The sequence below is a fragment of the Trachurus trachurus genome (assembly GCF_905171665.1).
Source record: "Trachurus trachurus genome assembly, chromosome: 7".
NCBI classification, from domain to species: Eukaryota; Metazoa; Chordata; class Actinopteri; order Carangiformes; family Carangidae; genus Trachurus; species Trachurus trachurus.
The window spans coordinates 5,249,589-5,267,750 of record NC_139901.1 but is presented as its reverse complement, the minus strand read 5'-3'; the positions used below and the strand labels follow the sequence as shown (position 1 = coordinate 5,267,750).

The 18,162-nt window shown below is 41.9% G+C and overlaps 1 protein-coding gene across 1 annotated transcript; it reads right to left on the bottom strand.

Annotated features, from left to right (window-relative positions):
• Positions 1–47: 47 nt before the first annotated feature.
• ptk6b (PTK6 protein tyrosine kinase 6b) lies at positions 48–15,694 on the bottom strand (the record flags this gene model as incomplete). Its single annotated transcript, XM_083976301.1, has 8 exons — positions 48–506; positions 998–1,151; positions 1,247–1,428; positions 1,659–1,820; positions 5,307–5,466; positions 5,941–6,104; positions 8,245–8,366; positions 15,330–15,694. The coding sequence occupies 8 exons, from the start codon at positions 15,692–15,694 to the stop codon at positions 325–327; spliced, it is 1,491 nt and encodes a 496-aa protein (XP_083832427.1). The 3' UTR covers positions 48–324.
• Between the last annotated feature and the right edge of the window lie 2,468 nt (positions 15,695–18,162).

Genomic DNA, 18,162 nt, shown 5'->3' with positions numbered 1-18,162 from the left:
CATTAAAAAAACAAAACAAAAAAACAATGAAAAATGTCAATCACAAAGCCAAATCTGATGTACTTTTGTTTTGTCAACAGACCAAAGCCCAAAGATATTTGGTCTACTATCAAAGAATAATCATGAGATTAAGTGATGATGAAAATAATCATTAGTAGTGGACTGGAGAAAATTTGCAACTTTGCAAGTTTACATACAAACAGTCATTTCAAATATGTACAAAAAAGCCTCTGGTTTCTTGGTAAAAGTCCTCACTGTCCCGGCTCAAAATCGGTCTCTGCTGCCCCCTGCAGTGCTGACCATGTACTGCAGGAATCAGGCAAGTCACTCCAGCTCATAAGAGCTGCTGTCCAGTTGGATCCTGAGGGATTTGAAAGATGCCCTGTCTTCTGGAATGTCTTTCCAACACTGCAACATGGTTTGATAGAGAAAGTTGGGGCACCTGTTCGGAGCTGGCATCCGGTATCCTTTGGTAACAAGATTGAACACTTCTTGGTTGCTCAAGGCTGAGGCGAAAGGGAAAAGGATGGTACATAGAGAAAGAGGAATTAGCTGCACAAAAGTGCTAAAGTGGCAAGGTTTAAAGGCGCATTATCGCAAATCCAAATTCTTAATTCGGCCACTAGATGGAGCCAGGCGGAGCTTATCAGATATAAACAAGTGGGCAGCTGTCAGAGAGAGAGAGCAGCCTCGTTGGCTACACTGTTGGCGATTTTTTTTTGTAAATTTAGTTATGGCTCCCCCCGACCTATCTTTTGCATATTTCAGCTTATTTTATGCTATTACTGCTGTATTTGCGATAATGCTCCTTTAACATTTGTTCCCTTCAAGGCGCCAAACTCCTGGGGCCATCAGAGGAGCTCAACACACTTTTATCGAATGGCCTTCTATGATACATAATCATTTTATCCTCTATTTTCTTTTACATTTGTTCTGTTTTATCTGGTTGCTACGATCCACCTGGTCACATCATTCAAAAACAAGTCATTCCTCTCACCTGGGTAAGGAACGCATCCGTAGGTGATTATCTCATAGAGCAGGATACCAAAAGACCAAACGTCTGATTTGATGGAGAACTTTCCATGGCTGATGGCCTCAGGAGCGCTCCACTTGTAAGGAATCTTTTTATCCTCTGTGATGTAGAACGGCTCCTACATGGAAAACAGCAGCCTTTAAGAAATGTAATTCTTGATTTCACAAAAAGAAAAAAAAAAATAGCACAAAGCCGTCCTCTGTCCACACATACCTTGATCACTCTGGCCAGTCCAAAGTCGGCCACCTTACAGATGTAGTCTCCTCCCACCAGGACGTTCCGAGCTGCCAAGTCCCTGTGGATGCTGTTCTTCTCCTCCAGATACGACATCCCATCAGCCACCTGGGCACCCATGTCAATGAGGGATGCAGTGTCTAGAAGCTGCCCCTCTGAACCTGAGACAGAAAAAAAAACAAAAAACCCACAGATGGAACAACAGAGAATCAGATCACAACAAGGTTACAAACCCAGAACCAACAAGTAAACCTGCCCTGAAATGATCTGACCAAGAAGCTGTGCTGGGTCCTTGCTGGACTGGTTGAAGATAACCAACTATAGCCAGATCTTACCACTTCTCCTGCTATCCTGAAGCTAGGCGCAAGTAAAAAATAACCCTGATGTTTACTTCTGAGGAAGTGGAGCAGACTGCCTTTCTCCATCAGCTCGGTGATGATGTAGTATGGTGGTGAGGCCATGCACACGGCAAACAGAGAGATGAGATTGCGGTGCCTGAGACTCTTCAGGATTTGGACTTCCCTCTGAAACTCATGGTGGTTCAGCTCCGAGTCTAGGAATAAAACAGAGAAAGAAATGAAAAAGAGGAACAGAGACAAAAGAAGAACAATAATAATTTTGATTTATATAGCAGCTTTCAGGGACACCCAAGGACGCTTAACACTAACACAACAGAAAACAGCAATAGACCAACCAATTTAGCTGGCAAAAGCCTGTAGGAACAAGTGCCTCTTCAACATAGATTTGAAAGATAGTTCAACATTTTGGCAAATTGGCCCATTGCCATAATCCCTATAGTCATAGCAGTAGGTTCGTAGCAGTAGGTTCATTACCTTTAATTGTCGGTGCAAGCTTTTTTTAGAACGGCCAAGCCGAGCCATGCCAAAATGTTGAACTAGCTTATTTCAATTACTTATAAAGCACAGTTTGCAGGTAATAGTCAGTAGCTATACTGTACTTTATCATTACTTTTCTATACTTCTTTCTACCTTGCACATTCTTGCAAATGTATTACCAGTAGGAAGGACTTGTGGGACTACTTCCAGGTGAAAAAATATACTTTAATGTATTGGAACCATATCCAAATTATAATAGTACATTGCACAATGCACAGTCCAGCGTTTGTGCTTGGTGCAGATGTAGCGGGAGCAATTTCCACAGAAGCTGCCACACTGAAGGCCCTGCTCCCGGAGGTGCGTCTACTTGTGCGCGGTATGGTGAGGAGACCCAGGTTGGCAGACCACAGGTTCCGTGAGGGATGGTGATCAGTGTTTTTAATGACGCGCCCCGCCCCGCCCCGCAAATAAAGTAAAAATTTCTTGACCCGCACCGCGCGTCACTAGTGTACAGACCTCCTCAGCCTGAGAAGGCAGATATGATTATCTTCTTAAACAAAAACTGTTTTTGATTTGTCATCATGACTGCTCCAGTGTTTGTTTTATTTTGTTGCATATACAGTCACCTGTTCTGCAGCTCTTTGTATGTTAGACTGCTTGCCAAGTTTCAGTTTTATAGTTACAGTAAAGGACCCTCCCTTTTAATTGAATACCATAGTTGGCAAAATCTATTTTTGGAGGCCTTTTGGAGGTCTTACAAGCTGTGTAAGATGTATGTTTGAAGTCCAAGCATGCATGCAAAAATGGCCTGTGTGAAGAGTTTGTCAAATAAAAAAATATCCTGTGAAATAAGTTGTGACCTGTTGACCTGCACCTCAAAGAATCGGAATCGAGAATCGTTTAGAACAGGAATCGAAATAGAGAATCGGAATCGGAATCGCTAAAATCTAAACGATGCACATGAAGGAGGTCGATTAAATACTGAGGGGCAAGTGCATGCAGAGATTTGCAGTTTGAAGGTGATCCAATATTTGATGGGGACCGGTGCAGCTGTTTAAGGGTAGGGGTGATGTGCTGCCAGGGTTTGGTGCGGGTTAGAACCCAGTTACCCAGGCAGTCGAGTTTTGTACATGTTGAAGTCGGTCCAAAGTTTTAGTGGTGACCCCATGGAGGATGGCATTGAAGGCGTGTATGAGGGTTTCAGCAACAGAACAGAACAGTTGCTACCATCTTTGTTGTTTTTATCTTGCCTTGTTATTTATTCTATTGTCTCGTGCTTTATAAATAAAATTGTTATTATTATTTCTAATTTTCTCTAAAGTGTATCATATAGCACTGAGTGTGTTTTAGGAAAGATGTTTTTTTTAATATTTGTGTTCAGTGCTGTCTTTCAGTTCCCTATACTGCCAGCTTACATCCTTCATAAAAATAGTCTCTATCTCATCACCTTTACTGTGTGTCTTCAGTTCTACAATCATATTCAAGCTTCTTGGACCTTTTATAAATGATCAGAATAAGTAGTTCTGAATGCCACAAATGACAACATCTGTAAGGCTAGTCTTTCTCGGCCAAGATCTCAATCTCAATTCAGGTGTTAATGCGAGCGCATCAAAGCAAACACTTCTGAATTTCAGGAGGTTGTCCGATATATGATGGGGAGCCAGTGCAGCAACAAGTTTCAGCAACAGAATTGGGGAGTGATGGCCAGATCTGGAAATGTTTCTGAGGTGAAAGAAGGCAGATGTTGTGAATAGAGAAAACCACTCTGAAATCTTGGCCATTTGAAAAATATGACGCACTTGAAGAGGACTCATCACAATAACGGAATATCTGTGATGCTGATTAAATATCCTGTCAATCAAAACTTAAATGTTGTTATGATGCCATGTAAAGCCCTTTGAGACAAACTGTTTGTTTGCCTTGCCTTGTCTTAAAATTTGTTAAAGGTGGGAGTGTCTGTCCTCCAGTGCCAGTATAATGATAAGTGTATTGCCAGCTATGTATGACAGTTTATAAGGGGATTACCAACATGACTTGTTAAACCACTCCCAGTTTCACTCAAATGTTGTCCAACGTGTTACTGACAATTATACATCGCCTACATAATGCTCCAACTAGGGCATAAATACCATTGACTCGAACACCAGATTCAGACCGCACTGCATTTGAAGAGTTATAGTATGATTGGCTTAGTTTGCACAAACACTGACAGTGGAGGAAACAGCTGGACAGCTGTCAGTGGACATTCACATCCATGTAGCCAGAGTCAACTGATCTGTTAGAGACACAAAACATGTGCCACACAGTAACCTGAAAACATATTTCCTGGTTTCATGTATGTAAGGAAGGACTGAGGGACACGTGTACACCTGTTTATTAAGGCAAAAAATCCAGTCAAGCTTCAGTTAAAGGAATAGTTCAACATTTTGGCAAATTGGTCCATTACCATAATCCATATAGTCATAGCAGTAGGTTCATTACCTTTAATTGTCGGTGTAAGCTATTTATAGAATGGCGGAGCAGAGCCGTGAGCTGCTCAGAGCTACGCTACAGAGGCTCATGAGATTTCTTGGTCTCCAAAACACTGTCGTGGACAAGTTGTGACCTGCTCATTCACCACGCTGTGAGATAATAATGGAACATTACGTGACAGAGATGTTTTTGAGGCAAATGCAGAGACTGCCGAAAAACTGCCCCCGACAGAAACGCGCATTAGTGGTTTTGCATGAATTTACCTCGAAAAAACTCTGTCACATATTGTTCCATTATTATCTCACAGCGTGGTGAATGTGCAGGTCACAACTTGTCCACGACAGTGTTTTGGAGACCAAGAAATCTCATGAGCCTCCGTAGCGTAGCTCTGAGCAGCTCGTGGCTCTGTTCCGCCGTTCTAAAAATAGCTTGCACCGACAATTAAAGGTAACAAACCTACTGCTATGACTATAGGGATTATGGTAATGGCCCAATTTGCTAAAATGTTGAACTATCCCTTTAACTGAAGCTCCTGTCCATGAGAGCGTTTTGGAGTTGTTGGATTGTGTATTTGATGAGTTTGATGAGAGAAACCAAGAAATCCCATTAGCCTCCGTAGCGTAGCTCTGAGCAGCTCGCGACTCTGCTCCGCCGTTCTAAAAATAGCTAATGTAGTATCATGTAGTCTGCCCTTTTACAAAGGTTAAAAAAAAGCAGAGATGATTAACTACCACTTTTGATGATCTTGATGGCGACGTTGATGTGGTTTTTCCAGCGTCCCCGGTAGACGTCAGCGAAGTAGCCTCTGCCCAGCTCCTCCTCCAGGGTGAACTCTTCTTTCGGGAGCTCCCACTCATCCAAATGGTTCAAATGTGATGTGTTGGGCTTTTTCTGATGGAGGAAACACACACACCGATTTTCAGGATACATATAGATATTGTACCTGTATGTAATCTTTGAATAGACTGAACTACACATTTTGGAGGCTGTGGTTTGTACTGTTGATGAACGGTCCAGGTGTATCTTTTGTTTGGGCTTCCTTTTTTTTATAATGAGGTGGACAAAATGAAAGGAACATCTGTCAGCAGCAACTCAGTATACATCCTCCTCCACAAAAAAAAAAGCACTGAAACTTCAACCGATCAGAGCGACACCTGTGTTGCAAGGTTTCCCTGAAAACGGATGTATTGTTCAGGCCTCAATACAAGAGAACAACACAAGGAAGTTCACCACACACAAGCAACAGCACTAATTCAATGTGTTGTTTAAAACGCCATCACATACAGTAAATGTACACATCGGGAAATAAGAGGAACAAACAAATGAAGAAATGAAAAAAAAAGCTGAATCACAGCTCATCCCCACCCTCCTGCATGGCTCTCCCAGTAGACCAGCGCTGCTGAGCATGTTCACGCTGTAGTGCTCCACCAGTTCGATCAAGGACCTGAAGTGGTGGTTGTTGTCCACGTGAAAATCACCCTCATCTGGTTGTAGGACTTTAAAATGCTTCACTCTGCAGCTTGACCTCACTGAAGAGAGATACACACACAAATCAGAAGTGGTTACAAAAGCAAACATTGTTTTTCCCTGTCTTTTTTCATTATTATATCACTATTACTGAAACATCCCCAGTGTATTCCAAAAGGGAAGTGAAATACTGATTTTAAACAACCTAAGAGGAACTTCTGTTATAATACAATTTCAGGTTTCTCAAATGTGTGTTATAGATTAAGGTTTGATTTTTGGCCTGTGGTGATATTTGAAGTGAAGAGTAATTTTGTTTTAGTGGCTAGATAGATTATAAACAGATGAAACTAGCTTTTGTTGAGGAGCCAGATTCCACGTGACCAGTGCACTGTGGTATTATCACATTTCAGACACATGCACTTTAGGTTTAACCACCAGTGACATGGTTTAGATAATGTCATGAAACTGCTGGTTTATCCACGCTAAACTTGGCGAGTAGTGTCACATAGTACAAACAGAAATGGTGGCCAGAGTTATGAGAACTTAGAAAAATAACTATAAAGAAAACCCTGCAAGAAATACAAAGGTTTTATTTTTTTTTTATTTTTTTTAGAAAGATCAAGAAGAGAAAACTCTCAACATGCACGTGTTAGTGGCAAACACAATACTGACATTTTCTGTGAAAACATCAGTTTGCAGTTTTATGGGTGGTTACTGCATGTGCCAGACAATTTCTTGCCTCCAAGTTGTTGGTAGGAAACAAGCAAAGCAACTGATCCATGTCTAGAAATATTGTGACATACAAACTCTGAAAAGCTGGGGACTGCCGTTTTTACACTTTGTTTTCAAACAAACTTAAAGCAGCAGCAGTGGTTGGGGCCTGGCAATTTTAGACAAATGTAGGCAATTCTGAACAACGAGAGACAAAATAGGAAGACAACAAGAGCGTTGGCATTACGACGTCCATTTTGCATTAGCTGAGGTGGTATGTGCAGCGGCGTAGCCATCATTTTAGAAGTGAGGCGGACAAATGGATTTATCATCCTCTCGCATTCAGTTGCACCTCTCCTTAGCAGCTAAAGAACCACACAAACAGAACAGCACCAGGAAACCAACTTTAGCTCTTTAAAAATGATATACAAAGTCAAAATCTAAACTAAAGTTGCCAAATTCTGGTCGAGTTGACATAGAATGACCCTGAAGTGCGGGGGACATGTCCCCCGTGTACCCCCACGTTCGCTACGCCCATGGGAATGTGGCTTCACAAATGGACTAAGCCAGTCACCAGTGTAACAGCAGCTGTCAAAGCAGATTTCAAAAATTCTTTTATCAAGACAAAAATCCGAAAATACATAAATTGCATCTTGACAGCATGGAGATATTGGTCACTTGTTTTTAACAATAAATGTTTTGCTCCATAAGTGAAAAACTTACGTTTACAAATTCTTACACTGAGTGCAACTGTTCCAGTGAGAGCACAATTCAAAAATTAAAAAAAAAAAAAAAATCAGTTTTTGAGGTAAAATTCTGATATTTAGTGTGTTGTCTTTTTTTTTTTTTCAGAAACATTAAAAATGTTTTAGCAGAAGTCTACTGGTATATGTTTACAGTCAAATGTTTTCATGCACTGTAGACTCAATTTTTCAAATATCAAAAAGCCTGTTGGTAACTTTATGGACAGTGTGAAGATGCAGTGTAGAAAAAGAACTGTGATTCGACTTTCTAAACTTTTGTACGATTAAATCCAGTACAACAATTACAAAGTATTGTGGTTACATTTAGATGAAAGTTGCAAAACTGTAGCACATGAGGAATATTCACATCATGTGATTGCATCTGAGCAAATCTGGCAAGTTTGGTGATTTTTCATGCATGGGAAGTAGGATTTCTTAGAAAGAAGAAGAAGAAGAAGAAAACAACAGGGTCCTGGATGTCTAGGCTGCCTGGCCCCTAATGAGGATGTTGATGACTTGTGACAGTGCCACCGTCTCAATCATGCGTCCTCTGGCACTTTGAGACTATGTTGAGTGAATGGTTGAATGCCAGTGAGTGAAGAAACCGAATTGCCTCGGGGATAAATAAAGTTATCTATTTATTGGCTAGGTTGCTTCATTCCGTGCTCCTCATATTTTTGCACACTTCCCTCCCTTTATCTTCGTGTTTGCTGTTTCTTTGCTCCTCACCCCTCCCTCCTCATCTTACCTGAAAGGACATATCCAACGCTGTCTTTCTCACTCTGTCGGATGAGGAAAGCTCCTTCTTCATTCCCTGGTCCCAGCAGGTGGCTTTGGGCCTCAAAGCGGGTCAATGTCCCAAAGAACCATCTGGATCAGTACAGACAGATATGAATAGTTTCACGGCTTCAGAGCTTTCCTGTCTCAGGTTATCATCACCTCTGCTAATAAATGCTTCATTGGAACAGCAGTGAGTGTACTGTAAAATGTTTTTGCAACTGTTTGATTCCTCCAGGATGGAGTAGTTTGATTATCTTAATTTACCCATAATTCATTGCAAATTAGAATTAGACAGATCAAAAGCTCTTATTGGTTTGATTTTAAATCACGTACTGTAGGTCTTACGGATGGATGACTTTATTAACTTGTGCCACACTGCACATGCTCTGAATTTAATTTTCATTTGTTGAACATTTACTGCAATCCACATTGCTAGAGTGAAACAATTCACGTGTCAATATAGGTCAATAAACTAAAATATATTATGTAACTATTTTGATCAAACATTAGCCACAGTTCCAGTTTCTTAATCTTGAGGACTTTGCTGCTTTTATTGTCTGAGGTGATAATAACCTATGCAGGTTTCGGTTTTGAAAAGCTGCTCAGACAAAGACAAACAACAAATAATCTGAATACTCTGGGTTTAAGAAAACCGTTGAGAATTTAACCAATCAATTAACTGACATCACAAATTGCAGCTAAATCAATAATGGAAGTCATTGTTAGCTGCGGTTTTGCACTTTACTGTAAGTGGAGACAGAAGCTGCCGTCTGAAATTTAAAGTAGACTCAAACATAGCATGACAACAATTATGCAAATGACATGTCAAGTCTGATTTCGAATGTATCAGCGGTGATCAAAATAAAAATAAATAATAATAAAAACAACCCAGCAACTCTATAATTAATTGCAACAGCCGGTGTAATAACCACACTGTATACACACTTCCCAATTCTGCTGAAGCTGAAGCAGCAGCACTGAGAGACAAAACAAGAAGTGGTGAATGACTGTCGTCATGTTTGTGTCCCAGTTTGCTTCACTGCGAAGACACACACACAGACGCAGGACTGACATTATGAAAGGTGTCAGTGACATTTCTTACTGTTATTTACAACAGAGGGCTGGGGGCTGCATTATAGGTCAATCTCTCATATCTCCTTGTATTAAGTTGTAGCTTTATGAAAGAAGGAAACTCATTATAAGGCAGCAGATTATGTGAAAGTCGCTGCATGTTTTTTTTTGTTAAAAAAAAAACTTTTACAGTTCCTTGTTAAGATCAATTATGACAGTGATACTGGTGCATGTGAACATGAATGGAGAGAGGACAGAGATCTCACCAGAACAGACTGCACTGCTCACACTCACTGCAGTGCATTAAAGTTTGGAGAGAAACTACAGGCTGCACTTTGTGCTATTACGCTGTGTTCAAGCCAGTGAACAATGAATAATTGTAAAGGGGGCAGGGTTAGATAAGATTGAGTTATCTTTACAGTTACAGATTAGAGAAGGCATTTGATGGCTATAACATGGCTGAGCTGTGACACTTCCAACTTTTACTAGAAGAACAATTACCAAAGGTTTCACTCTGCAGGTGCGCCCTTGTTCCAGATTACTTTAGAGAGAGAAAAACTAAGCTAAATACATCTGGAATTCTTAAAATATTTAATTTCTAAATCTATTTTTGTAATAGTGGCCTAAACTGTCCTTATGTCATTTGCACTGTGAGTTAAATGTGGATATTTATCAAGCGTTGTCGGTGCTGGGTCGTTGACAATAATAGGCTATAATACACATTTTGTTTAGAATGGCTGATAGTGACTAACAACAACACACACATGTTTGTATGGCTATCTTTGTGGGGACACTCATTGACATAATGTCTTCCCTAGCCCCTTACCCTAACCATAACCCTCTAAAACAAATGCCTAAACTTAAAGGTACATTGTGTAAGAATTACTCCCATCTAGCGGTGCGGTTGTAGATCGCAAGCAACTCAGTCATATTTTTCATGCTGCATTCACGTGAAATCGGGCTTAAGGCAGACGGACGACAGCCGCTGCACGTAACGGCATAAACAAGCGTCTATTTAAACAAGTGGCCCGTCAGCACGAGGCAAAACAATACACGTGAAAATTAGGGCTGGGACTCGATTAAAAAAATTTATCGAATTAATCAGAGGCTTTGTAATTAATTAATCGCAATTAATCGCATTTTAATCGCATATTAATATTTGACCTGAGAACAGTGAGAAGCATTTTTTTTCCACATGGATTTTAGTATACCATTGAATGACTGAATACATAAGCTTAAGCATTCAAGGTGGTACTTAACCAAGACTATTAATTCATTAATCGATATTTGATACATACAGATTAAATGGTCTTTCCTTCCAATACACTATGATGATTACTGTAGTATTTAACTAGGCTACTTAAATCACAGTAGCATAAACTGATTTGTTGAACTCAGCCTGATGTAAACATTAATAAAACTCAGTAACCAATCACACAGGCAGCTCCATGTTGTCCCTGTGTGATGTTCAGGGACAGCTCTGGTTGAAGTCCTATCATAATGAGATGAGATGCACCTGTGACAGTGACAGGTCATAGATATAGCGCTGCAGCTGAGCAATTAGCGCTATATAGCGCATTTAGCGTGCGCCCGTGTCTGTGTATCTATGTGCAGGCAGAGATCAGAGATGGTGTTTTAAAGCAGAAGTAAGTGATATATTTGTGTTAATATAAGTCTTAAATAGTTATATCTTCCGACAGCAATCACTTCTATAGAGTGTTTGGACTGAAACACGGGTCTCTCAGTCCCTCTGCTCTGCTCTGAGCCGAAGAGAAAACATTTATCGTATCCTACAGTTTTTATCCAATGAGGAGAGAGAACGGCATGCAGGGCTGTGTGTGCAGCCAAGGAACGCCGTGAATGTGGTGACGTAGCGACGAGGACTGTTATGGTGCGTTCAAGGAAACTCGTATTTTTCCGACCGTGAAGTGGTACCAGTTCGATCTGGTACGAGTTCACCGGTCGGAAGTTACGAGTGGCCGTTATAGTGACTTTCACCGGTAAAACAGGTCGGAAAAACACGAGTGGGTTGCCTGGAACGCTACAAAGTCGTAAGTTGTGACTTGAAGCTGTAATTTACGATTTCAAAATCCTGCCTGGAACGCAGCATTAGCGAAAACGACCGGACCACTCACTTCTGCTTTAAATAACCATGCTAGCGTTTCACCAGCTCTCAAACTGCCGCCTCTCTCGCGTGCAGGCGCACCGCACGTAGACACACGTGAGAAAAAAAAAAAAAAAAAAAATTGAATTTTTTTTTTTTTTTGATAAGTGCGATTAAAATGCGTTAATTTTTTTTAACGCGTTAATTTTTGTGTAGTTAATTAATCATAATTAATGCGTTAAAGTCCCGGCCCTAGTGAAAATATGTTGTCATGGCGATGTCGTATTGTTTACCTGACCCATGTTTTACCGGCTTTCTCTCGACTTCTGTGACTAAAATGACATCTGGTTTGTTACCGACGGCCGTCCTCACTGTGTTACCGCGGTGACTATTCACAGACGCCACCTCGACCTGAGCCAACAGCTCCAGTGTCTCCGCTGAGTTTCCGTGGTTTTCTACTGTCACGCTGCCACTGAACGTAAAAACATGGCGAAACGGCATGGCAGCTACCAAACGAGCTTGCCCGCTCGATGTAGATATGAATGATATGAACGGCAAATTCAGAGCTTACCAGAACACTTCAGTTTGTTGATGGGGAGGATTATTGATGAATGAAAAACATACTTTTGAACGAAATAATCGATTTTCGTGAATAGATAACAGGAGAACTTACACAATGTACCTTTAAAGGTACAATGTGTAGGACAGTGGTTCCCAACCTTTTTTGGCTCGTGACCCCATTTTGACATCACAAATTTCTGGCGACCCGCGTCAATCAAGATGTGCCAGCTCAGATTTGATATGTTGCGTTGTATTTGAACTCAATTTATATTCGAGAAAGTATATAATACAGTTGTTTAAGATTGTCTATGGTGTTTTTAATCATAATTTAATAATAATAATTAGTTTAAAAAAAATCTTTAATATTTTTTTGTATCAATTAGCCTACTAGACATTTCAGGCGACCCCATTTGAATTCCAGGCGACCCCATGTGGGGTCCCGACCCCAAAGTTTAAAAACACTGGTGTAGGAATTCCCCCCATCTAGCGGTGCGGTTGCATATCGGAACGTCTTGATGTTGCATTCACGTGAAATCGGGCAGACATCAGACAGAAAACAGACGCTGCATGTAAACAGGATAAACAAGCCTCTATGTAAACAAGTGGTCCGCCACGAGGCAAAACAATACAGGCGTGACAATATGTTGTCATGGTGATGTCCTATTGTTTCTCTGACATCTGGTTGGTTTGCCGACGGCCGACTGCCTGACTGCACCTGAATGCAACACCAGTGCCTCCGTCCTTCCTCACACTACACAGTGGTGACAGTTTTAAAGGGACAACGAGGAGTTTTGGAAAAGCGAAGCGTTTTCACACTACATTTATGAGCCTCCGCGCGCACCGTAAAATTCTTTTGACCGGCGCAAGACAGACTCATGTTTTCATTCATCAAGAATTAAAGTCGGAGGTTCAAAGAGGTTCAGTTACCGTCGTAGTTCCGACCATAAACGGCGATTCAGCTGCGTTATTCTCATGACTCGTTGCGAAACCGAAAGTAAAAAACGCTGGTCGGCTCGACCAGCATCTCCGCCAGCACTAATAATAACAAAATAACGGTAGAGACAAAACGATATATTTATCGAAAATGGGCCCATTAACAAGTGTGGGTAGCGGAGATTCATCCACATTAACGTGAGACTTTTTTATAACCGAATAGAAACTCCTCGTTGTCCCTTTAACAGGCGCTACCTGGAAAACGTTCTCCCCGAGCCGACAGCTCCGGTGAGTTTCTATGGTTACCTACGGTCACGCTGCCACTCAACGTAAAGATTGGCGATGCAACATGGCAGCCTCGGTTCTGTGCGTCGCCCACTTATGTAGTTGTAACGCAGTGTTTTTCAACCTTGGGGTCGGGACCCCATGTGGGGTCGCCTGGAATTCAAATGGGGTCGCCTGAAATGTCCATTAATTGATAATAAAAAAAAATTACTGATAAAAATATTTTTTAAACTAATTATTATTCTTTTTAAAATTATGATTAAAAACATCACATGATGATTTTGACATCACATGATGATGTCAAAATGGGGTCACGAGCCAGAAAAGGTTGGGAACCACTGTTGTAATGACTTCTAAGGTACGAGAAAGCTTTAATTTGCGGGTGTGATTCGACTTGAGTGAAATACGTAGGCTATTTATGAAAGCAATATTTGATTTTTGCTAATAAAAAGTAAAATAAGTTACATAGGCTACATGGGGCTTTAACCATTACTCTAAACCTAACTTCACCCTAATTATAATAACCTAGTTATTATAAAGTCTTAAAGGAGTATTATCGCAAAATTCGGCCACTAGATGGAGCCAGGCGGAGCTTATCAGATATAAACAAGTGGGCAGCTGTCAGAGAGAGAGAGCAGCCTCGTTTAGTCCCCACCCCCGCCCCCCCTCCTTCTCCCTCCCCCCTCCTCCTCCCTCACCAGGCCGAATGAACGTGCAATCGCGGGGAAAAGAAAACTCGCTAGTGGAAGCGGCAGCTCTACCAACGACAACAACAACTGAAACGTCCTCCTCCTTAATAACGCTGAGAGGACAGCTGAAGAAAGACACAGGGACGTGGAGACAAAGTGTTCTACCAGCGATTCAGTGACTGTGAGCACCCTAACACTGCTACATTACTTACTGTTGCATATTTGTCCGGTTCGGAGGTCGGATTTGCGAGTTCCGAGTGCATTTTAACGCAGCAAGCGCCGGGCCGGCTTGGATCATAACAAAGACAAATGCTGCATTTGCCCCACGGACACTATACTGTTGGCGATTTTTTTTGTAAATTTACTTATGGCTCCCCCCGACCCATCTTTTGCATATGTCAGCTTATTTTATGCTATTACTGCTGTATTTGCGATAATGCTCCTTTAACCCTCGGTCTGAGAAAGTGAGAACCGGCCAAAATGTCCTCACTTTCCCAAAATGTCCTCACTCTGATGGTTTAAAACTCAAACTGGTCCTCACATGTATAGTTGTACACACACACACACACACACACACACACACACACACACACACACACACACACACACACACACACACACACACACACCACTCATACATATGGTGTGGGGTAAACTGAGCACTCTCAATAAGTTAACACACCACAAAATGACATTTTTCACGCTTAAAAGTGATAAAACTGGCCGCACATACATTAGTAATAATGTTCTGCTCAGTCCAGCTACAGTTGTCTTGAATTAGCGCTTTATCAGCCAATCGGAAAATAATGTTTCTTGTCGCGGGTAAAGTCTGAAAATAGGTTTCTGCAGCGCTGCCTGCAAGGCAAGCACGAATGCTCTAAATGCGTGCACGGTTTGCGGGCGAGCTGGAAGAGCACGGTCAAGTAACCACTTCATTTTATTATAGGCCTATGGGTATTTACTATAATAGCTGCTTTATTAAAGTGTTAGTTTTTAAGTATGAACTGAACGTTTGCCTGTTTTATTTTACTGTCTGTGTCGTCTATTTAGATTTAGAGGTCAGGGAAGAAGCAGAAAAGTAGGCTATATTATTCCATTCTGGACAGCAAAGGCTCAGCCATCTAGAAAGGCTGCTTCAGGTCAGAGGACGAATTGGTGGAAGACGAATTGGCTGAGACAGCGGAGAGGAAAGGATAGAAAAATGGCCATGGAAAAAATAAAAATAAATAAAAAGAATAAAATAAATAAAAATTCAAACTCCAATAAGTTCAAACCTTGACAGCCCTGCTAACAGCAGACACCTGTAACTACTGTGTTTTCCGTTTTGAATGCACTGACTTTAAAGAGCTCGTGGATATCCAGAGCCATCCCTGGTCTCCCCGTGTTATTCTCTCTGATAATAAGACTCACGGCTGCAGTCTGAGGGTCTCGGCCGGGGCCAGGTAGTTGTTGGGGACTATCCCGGTGCCCAGCACTCGTCCGTTCCTGTCGATTTTACGCGCGGTCCACCAGTCCCCGTTGCGGCTGGTGACGTTGAACAGATCCCCCTCCTGGAAGGACAGCTCATCCTGGTGCCGGGCCTCGAACGACCACACCGCCGTGTAGATGGAGCTGTTCTCCTGCGGGGTGGGGGGTCTCACCTCAGCGCCTCCTCCTCCTCCTCCTCCTTCACTAGCTCCACTCACTCCTCCCTCAGCAGCGCTCTTTTTCTCACTGAAGATCCTCTGCCACAGCCCTTCCAGACATGGACAAGCTCTCCGCAGACACTCACCCATAGATGACCATATGCACGCCCCCCCTCCTCCCCCACCCCCTCCCTGCCTCTGTGCGTTACCGTGCCGGCCGACTGCACCTGTCGGGACAGGTATGGGTGATATGAAGCGCCGGGAATGCGTGAAAGAGAAATCTGTAGCTGCTCTTGTCTGCTGCGCTCACACGACTGACAACGACTTCCTCATGACCGGCAATAATAAAATGAGTGAACCCCGCCTATCGTATGACACAACTCATAAATCTCACTCTCGATGAAGTGCAGTAGGAAGGGGCATGGATGGGGTTCTGTGTGTGTGAGGTTGTTCGTCAAACGGCGACCGGTCCAGGATGAAGTTCTTCTCAGCACTGTGCACAGCTGACTGGCTCCAGCCCCCCCCCCCGGACCCACGTCTGCACAAATAAGCGGTAGGCTATAGCAAGACAATGGATGGATGTGGGACAAATACTTAGATGGATGTGCTAGATGGATTTAAAAAAAGGTCATCTTATTAGATACTGTAAAATCACTGCATTATGGGCTCTGATGTCATAACTAGCAGCAGATTTTCAACAAAATCTAACAGAAACTCTACTGTAACAAACATCAGTCTACTGTGTATGTGCTTTAAAGTGGTTACTGGTTATATCCTATTGATTAAATGTGCAAACAGATAACAAATATACACTGCCCTTCCAAAAAAAAAAAAAGTCACACACCATAAAATTTCATTGGACTGCTTTTAGCTTTGATTACGGCATGTATTTCCATCCAGTTGCATTAATTTTTCAAAGGTTCTCAATGGGGTGAAGGTCTGGACTCTGTGCTCTCATTGGACCACATTTCTTCCTTGAAGATGATGGTTCCCCACTCTCCTTCCAGTTTTTAATAATGCCTTATACAGTTCATAAAGCAATTTTAGTCTCAGTTATCTCCTTAGATGTTTTATTTGCTTGATGCCAATGATTTGACCCTTCTCAAACAGATTAATATCTACTCCACAACCACAGGATGTGTCTTCTAACATGGTTGTTTAAGAAATGAGACTGCATCAGTTAGGGTTAAATAAGTTGTTGCCAGCTGAAACATAATCATCCATGCAGTCATTATCAAATGGGAAGTTCTGACCTATTAGCTTAGTTAAATCCAAGTGGTGTTTTTTTTGGGACGGACAGTGTATAAAGCCAGGAACTGTGAGAAATGCTTTCCTACTTCTGGTGCTGAACCAACAAGTTCCAGGTCCACTTCAGCAGTCTAATAGTTACAGGGCATCTCTTTCTGATCATCAGAAAGTTCAACAAATTTAGAACTCAAACTCAAACTCAAGTAACCTTTCAGGTTGGGACATATTGACATTTTAAACAGCTCAGCAGATGGTTGAGACTGAATTCTCCTGTGGGTGTATAGAATATCTATAAGCAACAGACAGGAATGTCAAATGACACTTCCCCTTTTGGTAGAACTCTAGCTTGTAATTGATTAAAAGTATTTGTGACTCAGTTTGCAGACACTCTGGAGTGTTCATACTTTACGTTTCATCTCCAACTTCTTGGTATGACAGCTCACCACATGGTACAAGAAAAAATATTCTTAGCACAAGGTCGACTTCCTTGATATTTTCTCCAGAAATGCCTTAGTGGCCATGAAACTCCAACAACAACATTTCACCAGAATGAAACTTGAAGCCAGGAAATGTTTTGTCAAACCAGATTCCTTTTGTAATGTGCTATTCACAAAAGCTTTGAACAGCAAATACCACCAAGATTTAACTGCAGCCATGATGGTTTAAAGACTGAAAGATGATTTTGTTCTTCGTGTTAGATTTTCCTATTATATAAGATTCCAAAATGTATTTCTCATTAAAAACTTTTCCTTAAAGCAGAAGTAAGCGATCCGGTCGTTTTGGCTAACTACTTGTCAGCCGATGGAGTTATAGTCCCCGCCCTCGTCCCTACGTCACCACATTCACGCGCATCGCTGCACACACAGAGAGGACCGCCCCTTTATGCCGTTCTCTCTCCTCATTGGATAAAGGTTGTAGGATACAAGGAAAGTTTTCTCCTCGGCTTACAGCAGAGCAGAGTGACTGACAGACCCGTGTTTCAGACCAAACACTCTATGTAAGTGATTGCCGTTGGAAGATATAACTATTTAAAGCAGAAGTAAGCGATCCGGTCGTTTTGGCTGACTTTTTGTCAGCCGATGGAGTTATAGTCCCCGCCCTCGTCATGGATCTATTGGTCCTCGTCCCTACGTCACCACATTCACGCGCATCCCTTGGCTGCACACACAGCCCTTCATGCCGTTCTCTCTCCTCATTGGAGGAGTAATTAGTGTGGTCGCAAAAGAGTTAAAAGTGAATTATTTCTTGCATCCTCGGTTAAACAATAAAAACAAATTTGGGGTGGTGCGTGGCGCAGTGGTTAACACGGCCACCCCATGTGGAGGCTACAGTCCTCAACGCAGGCGTCCCTGGTTCGAATCCCGCATCGG